Genomic DNA, 20531 nt, shown 5'->3' with positions numbered 1-20531 from the left:
GAACTGGGGAGTTTTGCTGGATACAAATAGTTAGTTTTGTTGAGTATCATTTATCCACTTATTCTTTAAATAAATATTTAATGAGTGCTGGCCATATGCCAGACATTCTTCTAGACCAAAGGGATATAGCTACATAGAAGTCAATAAAAAGTCTGTCCTTATGGAGCTTGTATTCTAGAGAGGGAGACACAAACAAATGAACAAATAGATAAGTGCCCAATGGCATGTAGTGATAGTTATGGAAAAGATGATAAGGCAGCATAAGGAATCAAGATTGCTAGGAGAAATATCAGTAACCTCAGATATGCAGATGACACCACCCTTATGGCAGAAAGTGAAGAGGAACTAAAAAGCCTCTTCATGAAAGTGAAAGAGGAGAGTGAAAAAGTTGGCTTAAAGCTCAACATTCAGAAAACTAAGATCATGGCATCTGGTCCCATCACTTCATGGGAAATAGATGGGGAAACAGTGGAAACAGTGTCAGACTTTATTTTTCTGGGCTCCAAAATCACTGCAGATGGTGATTGTAGCCATGAAATTAAAAGACACTCCTTGGAATGAAAGCTGTGACCAACCTAGATAGCATATTGAAAAGTAGAGATATTACTTTGCCAACAAAGGTCCATCTAGTCAAGGCTATGGTTTTTCCAGTGGTCATGTATGGATGTGAGAGTTGGACTGTGAAGAAAGCTCAGTGCCAAAGAATTGATGCTTTTTAACTGTGGTGTTGGAGAAGACTCTTGAGAGTGCCTTGGACTGCAAGGAGATCCAACCAGTCCATCCTAAAGGAGATCAGTCCTGGGTGTTCATTGGAAGGAATGATGCTGAAGCTGAAACTCCAGTAATTTGGCCACCTCACGCAAAGAGTTGACTCATTTGAAAAGACCCTGATGCTGGGAGGGATTGGGGGCAGGAGGAGAAGTGGACAACAGAGGATGAGATGGCTGGATGGCATCACAGACTCGATGGACATGAGTTTGAGTGAATTCTGGGAGTTGGTGATGGACAGGGAGGCCTGGCATGCTGTGATTCATGGGGTTGCAAAGAGTCAGACGTGACTGAGCAACTGAACTGAACTGAAGGGTTAGGAGATCAAAGAATGTTTCTTTTAGGAAGGCCAGCAGAGTTTCTCAGTTGTGATGCTGTTGATGTTTTAGGCTGGATAATTATTTGTTGGTAATTATTTGTTGGGGTTGGGGGTTGCCCTGTGCGTTGTAGAATCCCCAGCTGCTACCTATTGGATGTTAGAAAATCCCTTCTTCAGCCGTTGAGGCAACCAAAAATGTCTCAACATTCCCAAATGTCCTTTGAGGGATCAAAATGGCCCTGAGTTGAGAACTACTGAAATGAGAACTACTGAAACAGGGGGAGAGGAAATCTCTCTAAGGGAGTAACATAGGAGCAGAGACAGCACTGAAATGAGGACCCCAGCTATATTAGTATTTGGGGGAAGGACTTTCCTAACCAGGAGCAGAGTGAGAACAGGTATGGCTTTCTAGGCAAAGATAGGTACTTTGGACTGTTTTCTCAGCGTCTTGGGGTTAGTGGAAGGTTTGGTGCAGGGTAGTGACACAAGTTCATTTATAGTTTAAAAGGATCCCTGGTGGCTTCTGTACAGAGAATAGATTTTAGGAGTTATGAGAGTGAAGCCAGAGACCAGTTAGGAGGCTGTGATAGATGATGGTGACTTAGGCCCAGCAATAGCATTTGAGGTGGTGCAAAGCAGTTGCATTTGGTTATATTGGAAAGGTGGAGCTGGTAGGTTTTGCTGATAGTTTGGATGTGGGATGTGCTGCGATCCATGGGAAGAGGGGTCATGGATAACTCCAAGGTTTGGTGGGTAGATGATGGCACTATTAATTGAGGTGGGTCCATTCTGAAAGAGATCAGCCCTGGGATTTCTTTGGAAGGAATGATGCTAAAGCTGAAACTCCAGTACTTTGGCCACCTCATGCGAAAAGTTGACTCATTGGAAAAGACTCTGATGCTGGGAGGGATTGGGGGCAGGAGGAGAAGGGGATGACAGAGGATGAGATGGCTGGATGGCATCACTGACTCGATGGACGTGAGTCTGAGTGAACTCCAGGAGTTGGTGATGGACAGGGAGGCCTGGCGTGCTGCGATTCATGGGGTCGCAAAGAGTCGGACGCGACTGAGCGACTGAGCTGAACTGAACCCTGAGGGAGAAGCAGGTGTGTTTGGAGAGTCATCATGGGGGAAAGGAGTGGGTGAGATAAGGCCACGTAATGTGAAGGGGCCAGCCAGATGATACATGCCCTAATGGTACATGAATGGCTTCAGGTACTGTTCTGTACTTGATAGATTGAGGAATTTGGGGCCAGATGAAAGACAGTAGTTTTATGTTAGAAATCTTTCTGGTTGCATGGGGGAAATGAACAAATGAGGGATGATTGAGAGAGGGTTGAGACTAAAGGCAGAGAGATTAATATGGAGTTGATACGCTTTTCTGTTGTACCAGGCTGAATCAAGACAGCGTCTTAGGGGTATAAAAAGCAGAAAAAGTACACTAAATAGTCACTAGGTGATTAAATGATAGAATTTGGTTATTGATTAAAGCAAAGGGAGGATTCTGAGTTTGGGTTTCTAGTCACTCACTAGGATATGTCAATAGAATAGGAATGAGATGGCCTTAGTCTATTCATAATTTATGTTTTGCCTCATATTAAGAGAGATTTAAGGAAATTTCCTTGTGGTCCAGTGGGTAGGACTCATGCTTTCACTGCCATGACCCAGGATCAATCCCTGATTGGGGAACTAAAATCCTGAAAGCTGTGAGGTTTAGCCAAAAAAAAAAAAGAGAGAGATGTAAAAGAGTTACAATTAAATATATGATTAATAAACCCATTAAAATAGGAGATGTATATAAGTGTACTAGAAATGAATTGGCTAACATTGTTACTCCAATTAAACATGAAATTTATCTTTCTGCTTCCTGAAAATCTAGACAAAAAATGTGGGAAAGAAATGGTTATTTAATTCTCATTGTTTGTTGGAAGGAAACAAACCAGCTCATCAAGAGGAGACAGGCTTTTTTCGAGGAACTAAATTGTATGGGCACTTACACAACAGACATTATTACATAATGCAATGGACAATTCAACAGAAAATGTAGAGACGTTCTTCACGTTTTGTTTCTTAAGCGAATCCTTAATTAAAGCAAGAGTAAGGATTTTTAAATGAAAGGGCAGTCCGAGTCCTCACCTTACTGGCTTCCTCGCATGTCGCTGTGCTCTAAGTGTTGGAGGAATGAGGACGTGCACACCTACCCCAGCTCCAGCAGACTGTGCAGCCCTGAAAGCCCTGTAAGCCGAGGAGCTCCGTGCAGGCATATTTGGGAAGCTGTCTGGTGTCATGGTCTCCACATGTTCTCTCTTACGTGCAGTGTCCTTTTCCTTCTTGAGAACTGCCTCTTAAAGTCACTCAGATACAAGGCTGAGAATGGTCATTTGAGGAACATAGTCTCAGTTTTCTCATCTATAAAATGGGGATATTGTTAGTGTTTATAGAAGTGTTTTGATATAATGCATGTGTGCATTTGACACATAGAAAGTGCTCAGTAAATATTGGTTGTCATTGTAATTATTAGTTTTAACTTTTCTTGTGTTGAGCTTTTGCATTATAGTTTTGCTTTTTTCTAATTTGGGGTATAATCGACATACAGCATTACACTAGTGTCAGGTATTCAATGTAATGATTTTTTCTTGTAGAGACCTTAAGATTTACTCTGTAACACCTTTCAAATATGCAATACAATATTATTAACTATGGGTGCTAGTCTGTACATTTATATCCCCATGACTTATTTATTTTATAGCTAGAAGTTTATACCTTTTGACTCCACCCATTTCATCAACCTCCACCCCTCCCCCCACTGTTTTTACTTTTTATTTGGCTTCTAGTCAAGCTTTACATTTTCTATGGGTGCTCAATAAATATTTGTAGTTGACTGACTTCAGAGTTTTTGCTTTAAGACAAAACACTAACACATCTAACAAGCTAAAAAAATGACAACCATGAATCTATAAGGCAACTTTGTGCCTTTTCCAAGGAACTAATTTCAGAGTAGTCAATACTTGGAACAACTCTATAATGTTAAGGAAGCATTTAACTTTGTTAGTACAGCTAACCAAATGTTACCATCTTGCAAACTTCAGGCTGAATGCCTGAGGTTTAGTCAGAAAAAGGAAGTTTAAAAGATGCTATAATGTGCAAGCTCATATATTTGATGATTGAGAACTGCTGGAAAAAGGAACATTTTCCAGGGGTGCAGAGGAAACATTTTTATACTACGTGGTATTGCAAAGTGATACTTTCCCTCCAACTCCTTTTTCTGTACATTCAAGTTTAATTCTAACCTTTCTTTTCTCTTTATATTTTGCTGTATAATCTTTGTTTTGGTTACCTATTGCTGTGTAACATATTAAGCCAAACTTAGCAACTTAAAACCACAAACATCTCTTCCCTCACTAGTTTCTGAGGGTCAGAAATCAAGGAGTAGCTTAACCAGCTGGTTCTGGGTCTGTGTCTCTCATGAAATTGCACACAGGGTGTTGGCTGGACCTGCAGTTGTCTGAGCATTTGGCTGGACTGCAGAATCTGCTTTCAAGCTCCGCCTCCTGATGATTGGCAGGCTTCATATTTTTGCCAACTGTTGACCAGAGGGCACAGTTTCGCCCCATATGTACCTGTCTGTGGTAGTGGCTGCATACAGCATGGTAATGGCTTTCCTCAGATGGGGAGAGAAACCAAGATATCAACCTCATCGTCTTTAACAACATGACCTTGGCAATAACATACAATCACTTCTGCCATGCCAACCCTGGTACGACGAGGTAACACAGGGATGAAAATATCAGGAGGTGGGGACCATTGGGAGCCACCTTGGAGACTGGCTACCCCAGATTTCATCTGTTAGTGGAACTCCAGCTGTGGTCCTGATATGTAACCATTCCTTATGTAGTGGCTTATCTTTTGGGTGTTCCTGTGTGGTATCAGGTTCCTATTGTTTGAAACTAAATTTATCATCTCCCTTCCCATGCCCTACTGACTTTTTTAAGTGACTTGGGTTTACAACCTTGAAGCCATTTCTTTTACTTTTCCTTTCCATCTTATCAGTTGTTAAGGTCCTGATTTTGTATTTTCTTAACTCAGTGTCTCTCAAATCGTCTTTTTTTTTTTTATTTTTTTTATTCCTATGGCTGTCATCCTGGTAAGATCCTTACCACTTCACATCCACAATTAAAATAGCTGTGTGATTAGTAGCCTGGCTCTGAATCTCTCCTTTCCAGTCCATTTTATATGCTTCTCTCTAATCTTCCTGAATCCTGACTTCATTACATCATACCTTGTGATATAATTGTTAAAATTCAGGTAATTTTTCTCGAGGTCCTTAACCTCTTGGGAGTATGTAATAGTATTGACAGGAGGGCTTATATGAGAAAAATTGATCCATTATGGACTCAGATTTATTCAAGACTTGAAAAATGATCTTGAACATTACAAGATGATGAAAAGCTTATTAAAAAAATCTATTTAATTAAAAAGTAAGGTTTGAGAAACTACAGTTTGATTTGGGGGGATAAGAAATATTTGAATTGTTTTATTGATGGATAATTGCTACTACAGAAATTAAAATATTTTCATAGCAATAGTGAAGAAGAGACTTTTTCTAGAGGTGGGGAGTTGGTTTGATAGAATGGCTTATGCTGGGCATCATGAAAAGTGTATATTCAGACAGCACGCCTGAGGGCCAGCCTGGGACATGAGTTCTTAGGAGGAACAGTTTTGTTTTGCCACCAAGCCCAGGCTGACCAGCCGATGAACTCGCTTATTGTTTCCCTCTGCCTACTGAGGGCTGATTTTTCTAGTTCCCCTTGTCACTGAGGATGCCTCCCGTTTGGTGCCCAAAACTTTGTCTTCTCTCCCTGGTTGTCTGGAAAAACCCACGCCCCTTCAGATTGTGAAGACAGGCAGTGACGCCTTCTCCCCTGTAACCACCAAGCCCCCAATGTCTATTCAGTTCAGTTCAGTTTAGTCGCTCAGTCGTGTCCAACTCTTTGTGACCTCATGAACCACAGCATGTCAGGCCTCCCTGTCCATCACAACTCCTGGAGTTTGCGCAAACTCATGTCCATTGAGTCGGTGATGCCATCCAACCACCTCTATCCTCTCACCCCTGGGCAAACCCTGGGCAGCTGTTTACTGCTCTGCTTTTAGGTTCTTTGGTTATTGGCTCTTGGGATCGCTCTCACTTAGTCTTTTAGAACAGGCTTTGGGGATCATGTAGTTTGCATACCACTGGAAACAAAAGTTATGATATTTTTCAAACTCGCTGAAGGCAATTTTTCACAGTTCTTAGGAGTGTGCCATTATTATGCCTTTAGGGATCCTTGTATGATAATCTTTGGGCTCATCAAGGAGCTATTTCTTTTTCCTGAAGTCGGGTTTCTACCCGCTGAGCACATTACCTTAAAGATTAAAGTCTGGATTTTAATTTGTGTATCTTATTCCCAGTTTAATTTCTCCCCCTCCCCCACCCCACCACCACCTTTCTTCTTAGGAGAAACAATCGCAGCACTTACAGATGTGAGCAGCCTGAATCGCCCAGAATCAGATGGCCAGATCACAATTTTTACAGATAAAACAGGAGTCATAAAGGCTGCAAGATTACTTCTTTCTTCAGTGACAAGAGTGTTGCTACTGGCAGACCGAGTAGTCATTAAGCAAATAATAAGATCGAGAAATAAGGTACTTACCTTTCTGATGTTTCTACTTGTATCTTTCAGGGTTGTTTAGAAAGTTGTTTTTTAAGTTAATTGCAAGTAATTTGGCAATGTTTGTCTATTTTGTTTATTATTCTAATTGTCTATAGTTTAAAAGTGATGTTTCATCTATACCTATAATTCCTAAATGTGTGCACTGGACCTAAATTTTTGGTTACAAATAACATTTCTTCTCAGAAAGCCATTATCTGCTTGTTGAGGTTTATTGGTGAAAACTTTTGATTTGGGATAAAGACAAATTTGGGATAAAAAGTCAAGTACCATGACAATGTGTGTAGTGGAAACCTACCTGATGAAAATATTGAATTCCTCAGTACCTCCCCCCACCAAGGCAGATATAACAATTTTTATGCTTAAGAAAATGCTTGGGTGGGAGGGAGGCTTAAGAGGGAGGGGTTATTTATATACTTATAGCTGATTCATGTTGTTGTACAGCAGAAACTAACACAACATTGTAAAGCAATTATCCTCCAATTAAAAAAGAAAAAGCTCAGTCACCTGAAACCACAATTATGCACATTATAAAATTTCTGTATGCAGAGTTTCTAAATATTACTGAATAATCACAAAATTTAAAGAACAGATTTTGACTCTCCCAGTCTAGACCTCTTCTATGGCTGTTATTGTCTCCATCAACTGGGAGCCAGGGTGTGTATGGATACAATCACTTTTTTCCCTGGATACTCCCTGAGGCAGGGAGAGCAGTCAGCCAGGGACGGGACCCTCCCACTGGTTTGAAGACAAGACTACCTGGAAAAGTGTAAGATTAAAGAGAAAACGAATTTAGGAGGTGGATCGGGCAGTGCTAGAGGAATAAGAAAAACCTTCCTCTCTCTGGAAGACAGAGGTTTTGCTCAGTGGTGGGATTTGCCTTATCTGCCGTGGTCGCCTGGACTTCCTGAGCTGCCAGGGCCCATTAACATGCCAAACATCTATCATAGCCTCATTAAAAATAAGTACACACAGGATATCTGTGTTTTCTTTACCTATCTTGGTCTGACTAAAACTAATCCAGTACTGTTATTTCAGAGAAAAGAATTTGAAAATATGTTTCACATCTATTTACTTTATTTCTGATATCAAGAAAATACATAACACTGTCTGGTGGCTGTATTACAAACATGCCATCTCTCCACCCCTGGCTGCCCAAAACTTCTTGACAGTTATTCACCACAAGCAGTTTCTGACTGACTCAAACTTTTCCTGCTCTTGAAGTCCCCCATCTCCCTTCCTCTCCTCAGTCTTCCACCTTTCTGAGAAGGATGGGACTTCCCCAGCTCTGGTTGTCTGAACCTTAAAGCTTCTTGTATCATCTCATCCTCATCCCCGTCCTCATTCTCTGGAGATTCGATCACCTTCGCCCTGCCCAGTTGCCACCTTCTCCAGACTTTGTTACATAAATGGGAGCTCTTGCATATTTAGTCATTTCATTTCCTTTTTCCTTTAATTTTCAAGGAAGCACACTTCCTATCCTAAAAAGAGATCATTCCCTAGATGACTCTAACCTTTGAATCTACTTCTCTGAGCCCCTCCTTCTTCTCTGTCTTCTCCTGGGACTCTTTCCCAACTTTCCTCTAGAATTTAGAATTTCTTTTTTGTTCCTCTGTTGCCTCAGGCTTTGATGTCTTAGTCTCTTTCACATCTAAACCTGAAATAAAATAATCTCTTTTGCAGGTTCTTGCAACTATGGAAAGACTGGAGAAAGTGAATAGCTTTCAAGAGTTTGTCCAAATATTCAGTCAGTTTGGAAATGAAATGGTGGAGTTTGCACATCTAACTGGAGATAGACAAAATGTATGTATTTACCCTATTTACAAGTCTTGAGATACATGCATACTTTTCAGTTTGGTTAGAGATGTGATCTTCGTGATCATTTGGATTGGTTGTCTTGCTTATTAAATCTATAACCTTGCTCTTAAAAGCCTTTCCTGAAGAAGCCAGGATAAAGTAAATAGATCTGTGTGTCTTGTGTTGCTCACAGATAATAGTTAAATATTTTCCCACCTCTCACACTGGGAAAGGTCATACTTGCCTTCAAGGCCCAATTCAAGTACTTCCTCTTTTTACAGAATTTTCCATTTGACTCTTCTACAAGGGCTCAGGCAAATAAATGAGTCATCATACATATCCTGGTAATATTTTATTACATATCTCTGTTATTGTTCTTTGTGTAACTTGTTATATATTATTCTATTGTTACATCTTTATAATTGTTTTACATTAATTTAATAGTAATAACCCAAGCACTGGGTTATTGCATTGGCTATACGTTAGCTGATCTTGTTTGACTCTCAAAACAGCTGTGAAAGTAGGTATTGTTATTACTGTTTCACACGAGGCTGAACTTGAGAGGATAATACACTTTCCTAAGGTGACTCTTCTAGCAGATTGAACTCAATTGTGTCTGATTCTAAAGCCTGTAGTTTCCAGCTGCGCCATGATGTTGGTTCTTTGTAGTAGTGTTCCCCAGTTCAGACTGTAAGTTCTGAAGTTTAGGGGAGATAGAAGACCACATCATATCCAGGATTGCCTTTCCTTGTTGGGGGACTTGTGCATGATTTTATCATGTCAAGTTAAATATATAATTGACCTCTTCTTGAGATGCTCTGGTAGAGTCCTGTAGACTGGTTTTGGGCATGAACTTTCCTGGTTTGTAGCTGGAGTTGAAAGATGGTTTTTGGCGTGAAAAGTGGCGGGCTGGATTATATGCTTCACTTAGTTCTTCTTGGACATCCGGGGTTAATGAGACCTCTGTTTTGTCCTGTGGACCAGCCCTCTAACATTGAGATGCCATCTTTTTGATCACTTGCTATCACCTACAATATGTGGTGTAATGTATGGTTTGCAAGTGTTGTGTATATACATTGGATGCCTTGTCATCTAGACCCACAGGGTTTTTTTGCCGGAAGTCCCATTCAGTATGTTAAAGACAAGGAATAGGTGGAAATTTTAGCAGTGACCTCAACTTTTATTTTTGATTGCTACTCCTGATGGGTGATAATCACATGCAGGACACAGACTTTGGAATGTTACCTTGTGATCTGAATTAGCTTCAGGGTTTTGTGCAGTTTTTCATTTACTAGGTATAACTTTGTTTCCTATTAAAGAAAGCTGTATTGAGATACAAGTGAATGAGAGTGATATTATTGTAGAGATAACTTTACATACACTCTAATTTATTAGATAAAAGGCAAACCATTTTCAAACTTTAGGTCTTTCTTATTTATAAGAAAAGACTTCATCCAGTTCGCAAATGAGAAAAAAAACGACTATGAAAATTTTATGTAATCCAAATTTCAGTGTCTATAAGTAAAATTATTATAACACAGCTATATTGACTTGTTTATGTATTGTCTGCTGCTGCTGCTGCTAAGTCACTTCAGTCATGTCCGACTGTGTGTGACCCCATAGATGGCAGCCACCAGGCTCCCCCATCCTTGGGATTCTCCGGGCAAGAACACTGGAGTGGGTTGCCATCCTTCTCCAGTGCAGGAAAGTGAAAAGTAAAAGTGAAGTTGTCCAGTCATGTCTGACTCTTCACGACCCCATGGACTGCAGCCTACCAGGCTCCTCCATCCATGGGATTTTCCAGGCAAGAGTACTGGAGTGGGGTGCCATTGCCTTCTCCTATGTATTGTCTAAGCTAGCTTTTATACTACACTGGCAGAATTAAGTCGTTGTTTCAGAGACCAAATGAACCAGAAAGTCTCAAAAACTTATTATCTGGCCTTTTATTGAAAATCTTGGCTGACCTCCAATTTAGATGGTTATAATCAAGCTATTATGAGAGTATTTGATTGTAGATTTAATCAGCAAGATTTGAGGACCCTCTGTGATAGCACACCTTCATATTGAAGGCTGTATGAAGAAAAACCAAATTAAAAAAAACAAAATACAGTGTCTACTTCAGAGTTTATATTCTAGTTGGGGAAAATTACATACCCAAGAAACAGCTTAACATTTTACAGCAGCATATAGGCTAACTTTAGGATTTAAAAAAAAAAAAAATTCACATTGAGATGAATAAGCACTTAGGTGGGGTTAATCAGACATGGTTCCTGAAAGAGTTGACTTTTAAGTGTCTAATTTGAAGGAAATAATGGTCCACAAATGCTGAATAAATAAGTCACTTTTAATTAAGTAAAGCATGGGATGGTTGTTTCTGGTTGGGAGTGAGGTGTCCTCACCTGGGCACAGGAATGTCAGGTGTGCAGGCCGCCAGAACATGAGCTGCATGACAGCTTATCCGCCTCACTTCTGGCTCTGCCGCCCTCACTGAGGGCAGCTGTTTCTACTCCGTCGTGTTAAGGTATTTACACTGAAATTGTGACATTTTATTAAACTTTATTCTGTTTTTATTTTTCAAAAAAGTAGTGTTAGTTAAATTGTTGAATATTGTTTTTCTTGAATAAATGGTTTCCCAAGAAATTGAGTTTTTTGCATGATCCTAGGCAGCTCAGTGGTTTTATTCCATTTTTAGGATTTGAAGGATGAAAAGAAAAAGGCAAAAATGGCAGCAGCTAGGTCAGTTCTTGAAAAGTGTACAATGATGCTGCTCACAGCTTCAAAGGTAAGAAAAGTTTTGTTTTACTATGTTGTAAGTTAATTAGAAACCCTAAATGCACATAATTTATATATATTTCACTTTTTAAAAAGATGAAAGTGATAAATTGGAATATAGGCTATAGTAGTCAAATTTCAGTTATTCTTTAACAAGAAAGTTAACTTCCATCCCTGGTCCAAACATCAGGTAATCTGTGAGTCAGCTTTGAGCAACTAAGCAGAAAACGGCTTATTAGGTGCTGCGAATGGAGGCCAGTCACACTGGGTCAGTGCCTGCACGGCCTGCACGATCTCGCTGGGGAGCCCGCACACACGCTCTAGAAAAACTAGGCGAGCTGGAATCTGTTAAGTAACTGGAGTATTAAGTCTGCTCTTAGTTTGTTTATTCTGTAATTTCATACCTCTCAGTCCTTATTCTGGTTTTCGCAAAATTGTCAATCAAGAGCTTGTAATTCCATACGGCAGTAGGCCAGCAAATTGGTAGAATTCAAGAGTGCACTGCTGAACATCTCATTAGCACTTTCTGGGAATTGCCTTTTCTGCTCAGAACATTGCTTCCATGCTAGGATCACTGAAGGCACAGAAACAGGCTTCCCTGGAGCCTGTGTGGAAGGCTCTGTTCACAGCTGGGCCCTGGAGTAGTTTCTCCTTTATATCATTTTTTGAAAATCAAAGATGCCTCCACAGTCACAAAACATCTGTCCATTTTTCCTCATTCTTTTTTTAGCTCTTGCACATATTAGGCAACATTTTAAGTTTTAATCATGATGAAGATATAGGGTTTGTTTTTTTTTTCCCAACAGTTTTAAGTAAGCATGTTAAAGTCTAAAGATGCGGTTTTGTACCCTGCCTTTTTCACTTAAACTTGCTTTTTACTCTTTACTCATCCTGCTTCCACCTTTAGTGAGGAGAAGTGCTGGGTGAGCCAGGGACACAGGAGATTTTGGTAAAGAACCATTTTTATTAGCATGGCCTGTTCTCTGTAAGATTTTGTGTATTATGATATGGGTCAAATCTTAACATAAAATTTTTCAATTGTTTCAAAGACTTGTCTCAGGCATCCCAACTGTGAGTCAGCACATAAAAACAAAGAAGGAGTATTTGACCGGATGAAAGTGGCATTGGATAAGGTCATTGAAATTGTAACCGAATGCAAACCAAATGGAGAGAATGACATTTCATCTATCAGTATTTTTACTGGGATTAAGGAATTCAAGGTAAGAATACAGAGAGTATATTTTGTTTTCTTCTTGCCATTTCAAAGAAACATTATAAATAATACTCATACTTCCGTGTGGTATTTTAGAATACAGACGCTTCACAAAGCAAGATATTTGTCTTTAAAACAATGCTATAGTATATAAGGAAGTTCCCTGTTGGGCCAGATGGTAAAGAATCTGCCTGCAATACAAGAGACCCAGGTTTGATTCCTTGGTTGGGAAGATTACCTGGAGAAGGGAATGGCCACCCACTCCAGTATTCTTGCCTGGAGAATTCCATGGATAGAGGAGCCTGGCAATCTATAGTCCATGGGGTCACAAAGAGTCAGACACGACTGAGTTACTAACACACTTATAGGCTATAAACTTAATATTCAGTAACATAAGGCTTAGTGCAGTTTGTACAGAGAATACCAGTGTGGGGTTATGGTAGTTACCCTGGCTGTGTTTAGCTGTATGGTTTAACTGTACCCTCCTGTCCTCTGTTCAGAACGGCTTTCGCTTTGCAGTCTTTAGAGCGGTACCATACCATCCGCATCTGATGACAGACAGTAAATCAATTCTGCTGGAATTCCTGCTCTTCCCTGTGCTATAGAATTGATACTTTGAGACTGTAGTGATAGCAGTAGTATTAATTATAATTAAAAATTTTTAATGAACAATAACGCATACTAACATTTATCAAGCACTTACTCTGTGCCCATCCTAAATGCTTTAAATATGTGCATGTGTACATCACACAAGAATATTATTATTATGGCATTATACTGTTGAGGAGACTGAGAAACAGAAATTAAGTAACTTGCAAGCTACAAAGTGCCAGAGTTAGGATTTGAAAGTCAGCAGCCTGACCCCAGAATCCCCATCTGCCCTAAATGAGTTTTAGGGCAGAACTCATTGCACGTCAGAGAGGTGGTGACAAGCACTCTTTGGTAGGAGCAGTGCCTAGTTGGGAAAACCCTAGGAAGTCATCTAATCAGATCAGATCAGTCGCTCAGTCGTGTCCGACTCTTTGCGACCCTATGAATCGCAGCACGCCAGGCCTCCCTGTCTATCACCAACTCCCGGAGTTCACTGAGACTCACGTCCATCGAGTCAGTGATGCCATCCAGCCATCTCATCCTCTGTCGTCCCCTTCTCGTCTTGCCCCCAATCCCTCCCAGCATCAGAGTCTTTTCCAATGAGTCAACTCTTTGCATGAGGTGGCCAAATTACTGGAGTTTCAGCTTCAGCATCATTCCTTCCAGAGAACACCCAGGGCTGATCTCCTTCAGAATGGACTGGTTGGATCTCCTTGCAGTCCAAGGGACTCTCAAGAGTCTTCTCCAACAGCACAGTTCAAAAGCATCAATTCTTTGGCGCTAAGCTTTCTTCACAGTCCAACTCTCACATCCGTACATGACCACAGGAAAAACCATAGCCTTGACTAGACGAACCTTTCTTGGCAAAGTAATGTCTCTGCTTTTGAATATGCTATCTAGGTTGGTCATAACTTTCCTTCCAAGGAGTAAGCGTCTTTTAATTTCATGGCTGCAGTCACCATCTGCAGTGATTTTGGAGCCCAAAAAAATAAAGTCTGACACTGTTTCCACTGTTTCCCCATCTATTTCCCATGAAGTGATGGGACCAGATGCCATGATCTTCGTTTTCTGAATGTTGAGCTTTAAGCCAACTTTTTCACTCTCTACTTTCACTTTCATCAAGAGGCTTTTTAGTTCCTCTTCACTTTCTGTCATAAGGGTGGTGTCATCTGCATATCTGAGGTTATTGATATTTCTCCCAGCAATCTTGATTCCAGCTTGTGCTTCTTCCAGTCCAGCGTTTCTCATGATGTACTCTGCATATAAGTTAAATAAACAGGGTGACAATATACAGCCTTGACGGACTTCTTTTCCTATTTGGAACCAGTATGTTGTTCCATGTCCAGTTCTAACTGTTGCTTCCTGACCTGCATACAGATTTCTCAAGAGGCACGTCAGGTGGTCTGGTATTCCCATCTCTTTCAGAATTTTCCACAGTTTATTGTGATCCACACAGTCAAAGGTTTTGGCATAGTCAATAAAGCAGAAATAGATATTTTTCTGGAACTCTCTTGCTTTTTCCATGATCCAGCAGATGTTGGCAATTTGATCTCAGGTTCCTCTGCCTTTTCTAAAACCAGCTTGAACATCAGGAAGTTCACAGTTCACATATTGCTGAAGCCTGGCTTGGAGAATTTTGAGCATTACTTTACTAGCGTGTCTAATAGGCCTGTGTTATTTAATGGATGGGAAAACTCGGACCCTGAGAAGCTCTCTAATACACTAAGGGTTACCTATGTCTCCAGCAGCCAGAACTGCAGCTGGAATGGTATTCTTTCCATCTTACACTGCACTTGGACTTTTTGTTTTTTTTGGCTGAGCCACACAACACGTGGGATATTAGTTCCCTGACCAGGGATCAAAACTGTATCCCATTGGAAGCAGAGTCTTAACCACTGGACCACCAGGGAAATCCTGCACTTTGACTTTTAATTGTGTAATGGTAGGACATGGGGTGAAAGAGAAAAATGGAACACCTGTTCTCAATATTTTCTCATTTGTTCTCTAAACTTCCCTTTTAGGTGAATATTATTGTACCCATGTTTTTGAGGAGGAAAGCTAATATGTGCTAGAACCCTTGTTTAGAACCAGGACTCTGATCCCAGAGTCCATGACCTTTGGGTTTACACCTCTGGCTTTGTTTACGTGCTGTCCGTCTTACCCTGTGTCTCTTCCTGAGAGGAAGGAAGCTCCAGAGACCAGCCATTCTTTCAGAGTTTTTATTACTGAAAGGAATCTTAGGGCTTATTTTTCTAATCCCTTGTTTTTGTTAAGGCCGAAAGGAGAGAGGTCAAAGGACCATTAGGGAAACTAGTCAATGTAAAGCCAGGTCTCTGGCTACCTGGCACTGCATTTCTGGTTCCGGGTTAACTAGACCAGTGCGGTACCTGTGGCTGCTGTTGACCTTTCGCCAGCAGGCATTCTGCACAGAGAGCTGTTTTGAATACACTCTCCCTGTTGGTGGTGATCTTCTTTGCATCTGTAGAGGGAAACTGGATGTATTCATTACTTTGAATATATGGACAGATCTTATGAAAACCTGCAAATGAGTGGCTTTCATAAAAATGCTACTAAGTTACTGTTTTAAAAGCCATATATGATTCTCTTTAAAGGGAAAATAAAAAACCTTAAATGGTTTGTGGGCTGATTTTTATGTTGTAGTTATCTTTAAATCCTCAAATTCTCAGGTTCTCCTTGTCAGTTCCATACTTCACTTTTATCTGTGTTCTTTCCTGGCTTAAAAAAACCAACCCTGCCTCCATAGGACAGAGTGATTATTGGAGATAACTTGGGCCGAGAGAAGGGGAAGCTATTACTTCCCTGTAGCCTCTCGACCTTTCCAAATCTTGGTATTTGCATGGGTCCTGTTAAAAATGGGTCTTATAATAAGGATAAATTTGAAATAATTGTTGTGAAAAGACCTTGAAGTATGAAGCAATTGTATGTTGTCTTTATCTGCACAAGAATTTTGCCCACAATCGTGATCATCACCACTTAGTGCCTCCTAGCCCAGGTTGTTTCTATGGGATATTTCAGGGGCTAGAGGTTGAAGGGCTAAGGTTGAAGTGGCATGGCACATCTCAGACAGCTGAGAGAGAGAAGGTTGCCCTAATGGCATGTGTTTATCACAAATTCAGGGAACTCTAAGCACAGGATGGCTGAAGTGAAAGGTTTAGAAACTCAGAAAGGTGAGAGGGACTGTTGGAAAGACATAAAGACAAGACCCTGGAAGGGTTTGTGCTAGGCGGTACAAGTCTGGGCTTGGTTTTATTGGTGGTGGGGAACCAATTAGAGGGAGGGGGCAATATCTGAAGGTATACATTTTAGGAAGATTATCCAGGCCCCCTGGTAGAGAATGTTTTGGTCAGGGAGGTCTGATGGGGACATAAAACAAAATGTAGGGAGACCAGTTTCGCTGAATTAATGAAGGAAAAATTGACGCCTTTCCCAGCTCTTGCTGTACCCCACACCCTCCACACCCTTCCCCCTGGGCTCAACACATAGTCGTTTTTGGCTGTAACATCTTCCAGGACTTTGCCTTGGCATTTTCTCAGATAACAAATCCTGTATCTGGAGGTAGGTTCATTTTCCCTACCAGTTGCTACATGATCACGCTCTTTCACTGACCGTATAGAAATGTTTTGTTGCTAGCCGTCAGAATGAAGCTCTGCACAGCCACTGTTGGCTCTTGAGCAATGTGGGCCCCCTGGGTTTGTGGACAATAAAGTTTGTTCACAAACTTTTGTTGGAGGTTTGTTGGAGGTTGTATTTCTCCTGAGCTTTCAGACAGGGAAAGAAATTGCAAGCTTCTTCTTGGGCCCTGGGAGGAGAGTACAGCACATCTGCTTAGGTGGGAATGTTGACTCCTGTGGATGTATATCCTTTTTGTTCTCAGATGAATATTGAAACTCTTCGGGAGAATCTTTATTTTCAGTCAAAAGAGACTCTCTCAGCGATGTTGGAAGCCCTCTTGGAGCGCACGGAGGACTTCACTGATTGTGCCTACACCAGCCATGAGCACAGAGAACGCATCTTGGAACTGTCAGCTCAGGCGAGGACGGAATTGCAGCAGTTAATTTCTGTGTGGATTCAAGCTGTAAGAACTTGATTTCATCAAAGTAAATCCTCTGTGATTGCTTTGCCCTAAAGTTCTGAGAGTTATGCAGGTGCTGTAATCATCAGGAGTGTGAATGTGGTCCAGAATGGGACAAGGGAGTCTCCTCCCTTTTCTGCGTCCTGCTTGACCTTCCAGCATTCCCGGTGCTGACAGCCCTCGGCCTGTGGTCTTTCACCCTGACCAGTCTGGGTTCTGAGTCACCCCCACTAGTTCACCCTGTTGGCCCCACTCGTCCACCAAAATCACCTCTGGGAAATCCCTCCCGAAGTGCTTCTTCAGAGTAAAGATCGGAGTAGTAGAACCCCTACCTAGAGATTCTTGGGTCCTGAGTCTTACTGCTGGATTCTTTCAGATGTGCACAGTTCTTAATTCTGAGGACACCTGATTTACAGACACAAGGATTTGGAAAACTCATGGAGGTTCAGATGCAGTGAAGACAAGGGTAGATCCAGCTGGCAGGTGAAAGATTTTTCACCCTGGCACAGATTCCTGGTCTCAGATTGGTGGGCAGCCACTTAAAAAGCCTTGAATAGGCTGCTGATGTGCTTCAACATGGAAGTTATGTGGGCAACAGTGGCAAGGACTGGCAGCAGTGGTACAACATAAGGCAGTATACATCCAGTCTCTGACAGAGAGTGGATCACAGATTTGAAAGATAGAGCCCTGACTCATGTCTCTGGCACCATTTATTTGTTGCGTAGTCCTAGGCTATGTCAAGAATGCATTTAACATGATTTACAGCATACAAGTCTGGAAGTCATGGACATAGGCTTAGGCCGAAAGATGAAGGGTGAAGGTGCCTGAGGACCCAGCAGCCTGCTTCCTTGTGAAGAGATGGGTTTATGAATGAAGACTAAGATAAATCAGTGATTTCCCTCAGAATTTCTTGGCATCACAACATTGCAAATCCTCATATTAACAAGGAAACTTTTAACTCGGGTAAAATGATGTCAGGAATAAAAGCAGTATTTTGTGTTCAGCTTGACTTGAATTATCTATGTGGTATCTAATCTGGAGTGGAGATTGCTTCAGAGTTAAATTTTAAGCCCAACATGCGATATAAAGAGTTTCTGTGAGGAAACACTCTTTGCGTTGGGAATCCAGTTCTATCAGTACTTAAATATGCAGGTATCACCTTTCACATGTTTCACAGCACTTGGATCTCTTATTCTGCATATCAGATGTATTGTTCATTCATGTACCCTTTTTAGCAGTTATTGCTCAGTGCCTTTTATATGCCAGGCATCAGAAATCTAAAGATGAATTAAATAAAATTTTTGCAAGAATTTTGCAATGTAGAAAAATATGAGAAGGTATGAGACAAGTCCAAAAAACTTTGTAAGTGTCCCAAGAGAAGGGACAGAGCATATGTGAAGCGTTTGAAGGAGCAAGAGGAATCTAGAAGCTTCATGAAGAGATTGACATTTAGCTGGAATTTATTCATTCAAAGAATTGAATACCTGCTACCTTGCATTTGCTGTGCCAGGTATAATGCACTCATTGGTGAACAAAATACGTGTGATCCCAGCCTTCACAGAGCTTATCAAAGCCTAGTGAGCAAAATAAACTGTAAACAAAAAAATAAAATAAAAACTACATATGTAATTGCAAATTAAGATGATTACTTTGAGAAAAGGTTAGAGAGGGTAAGAAGAGGGTCTAGATTGTGTGATCAAAGAAGGCCTTTCTAAAAAACAGAAATTTTTGTAAGGATTTGAAGATTGAATAGGGTTTTAATTTTTGATTAGGTTAAGAATGAAGAGATGAGCATTCCAGGCAGAAGATAAAACAGATTAGTTTTAGCCATGATAAATTTATTAAAGAAAATTAGATTTTAAAAATTCCAGTATTTAAAAGTTAGAGTTGAAAAATGTAACTAAATATTCTCCTTGCCACTTTAACATACACAGGTGAATTTTTAAAATATACTTGCATATAGTTCACAGAATGGTATTAAAATTTTATTGTTATTTGTAGTTAGAGTACAATTGGAATTGCTAGATGAAAAAGATAACTCTTCACATGTACTTTTAAATTTTTTTAGCAAAGCAGGAAAACAAAAAGCATCGCTGAAGAACTGGAACTCACTATATTGAAAATCAGTCACAATCTCAATGAGCTTAAGAAAGAGGTAAGTTGGTTGGAAGTCTGGCCTCTTTTAATTCTTTGCAAGTTGTCACGTTGTACAGCATGTACAACATGCCTTAGAATCAGGATGTTCCTGTGCCCAGAGAATGCTATTTAAAAGTTTTCCTTTGCCCTAGTTATTTTGAAGCCATTGTTTTATTGGGGCCATCATCCTCAAAAATTGTACACAAATGTTTATAACAGCCCCAAACTGGAAACAATCTAAATTTCCATCAACAAGGAAATTTATAAATGAATTTTGGTATAACTATGTAACTATGCCAAATACTGTTCAGCAATGAAGAGGAACACTATTGATACAAGTAATAATATGGATGGATTGCTTAAATGCAACACTGAGTAAAAGAAGTCAGACACAAAGGTTTTGTGTGTGTGTGTGTGTGTGTGTGTGTGTGTGTGTGTTTCTATTTAGAAAAAAATTTTTAAAAGGCCAAATCCATTTACAGTGACAGAAACCAGATCAGTGACTACCTGAGGTCATATGTAGGGGGAATATTTACTACAGAGGGGCTTGGGAGAACTTTTGGGGGTAATGGAAATGTCATAAATATTGATTATGGTGATAGTTACTTAGGTGTAAATATCAAAACTCATCAAACTGTACCCTTGGTACATTTTGTTATATGTAAACTGTACCTTAATGAAGTTGATTTTTAAAAATATTCTTTTGATTACGATTTCTCTGTTCCCTGAATGAAAACTTAATCGTTTAGTGGTTACTTTTAGGTAACTGAAAGTCACCTTAAGTCAGGGGTTTGTGAACTACAGCCAGGCTGTTTTTATAAATGAAGTTTGGGGGACATAGTTCTGCCCATTTGATTTGGGCAGTTGTGACTGGGTGGCCTGAAAAGTCTAATTACTTACTGTCTGGCCCTCTACAGAAAATGTTCACCAATCCCTGCTTTAGGTCATAAGACACAATCTCAGTTAAAAATGAGAATGTTCATTCCAATATATTCATCAGTATTTTGGTTCGTTCAGTTGTATGACTTCCCCTCTGTTCCCCACTCCTCTGTCCTGCACCCCTAGGGCTTTTGGGGGAGGTGTGGTGTCTTGTCTCTTTCAGGCCCTTCATCCTCTATTATCTAGCTTCTGTTCC

The 20531-nt window shown here is 40.4% G+C and overlaps 1 protein-coding gene across 1 annotated transcript in view; it reads left to right on the top strand.

Annotated features, from left to right (window-relative positions):
- Nucleotides 1-20531, top strand: part of CTNNAL1 (catenin alpha like 1) — a 57151-nt gene that overhangs the window by 10255 nt on the left and 26365 nt on the right. The window contains exons 3-8 of the mRNA XM_025282191.3: nt 6581-6768; nt 8478-8597; nt 11284-11373; nt 12413-12583; nt 17063-17263; nt 19329-19415. Of these exons, the coding sequence (XP_025137976.3) occupies nt 6581-6768; nt 8478-8597; nt 11284-11373; nt 12413-12583; nt 17063-17263; nt 19329-19415 (857 nt within the window). The remainder of the gene's footprint in view (nt 1-6580; nt 6769-8477; nt 8598-11283; nt 11374-12412; nt 12584-17062; nt 17264-19328; nt 19416-20531) is intronic.

The sequence above is a fragment of the Bubalus bubalis genome, chromosome 3 (assembly GCF_019923935.1).
Source record: "Bubalus bubalis isolate 160015118507 breed Murrah chromosome 3, NDDB_SH_1, whole genome shotgun sequence".
In the NCBI taxonomy this organism is placed as follows: domain Eukaryota; kingdom Metazoa; phylum Chordata; class Mammalia; order Artiodactyla; family Bovidae; genus Bubalus; species Bubalus bubalis.
Note: the sequence above shows the minus strand (reverse complement) of the source record. Positions and strands in the feature narration are given on the sequence as shown.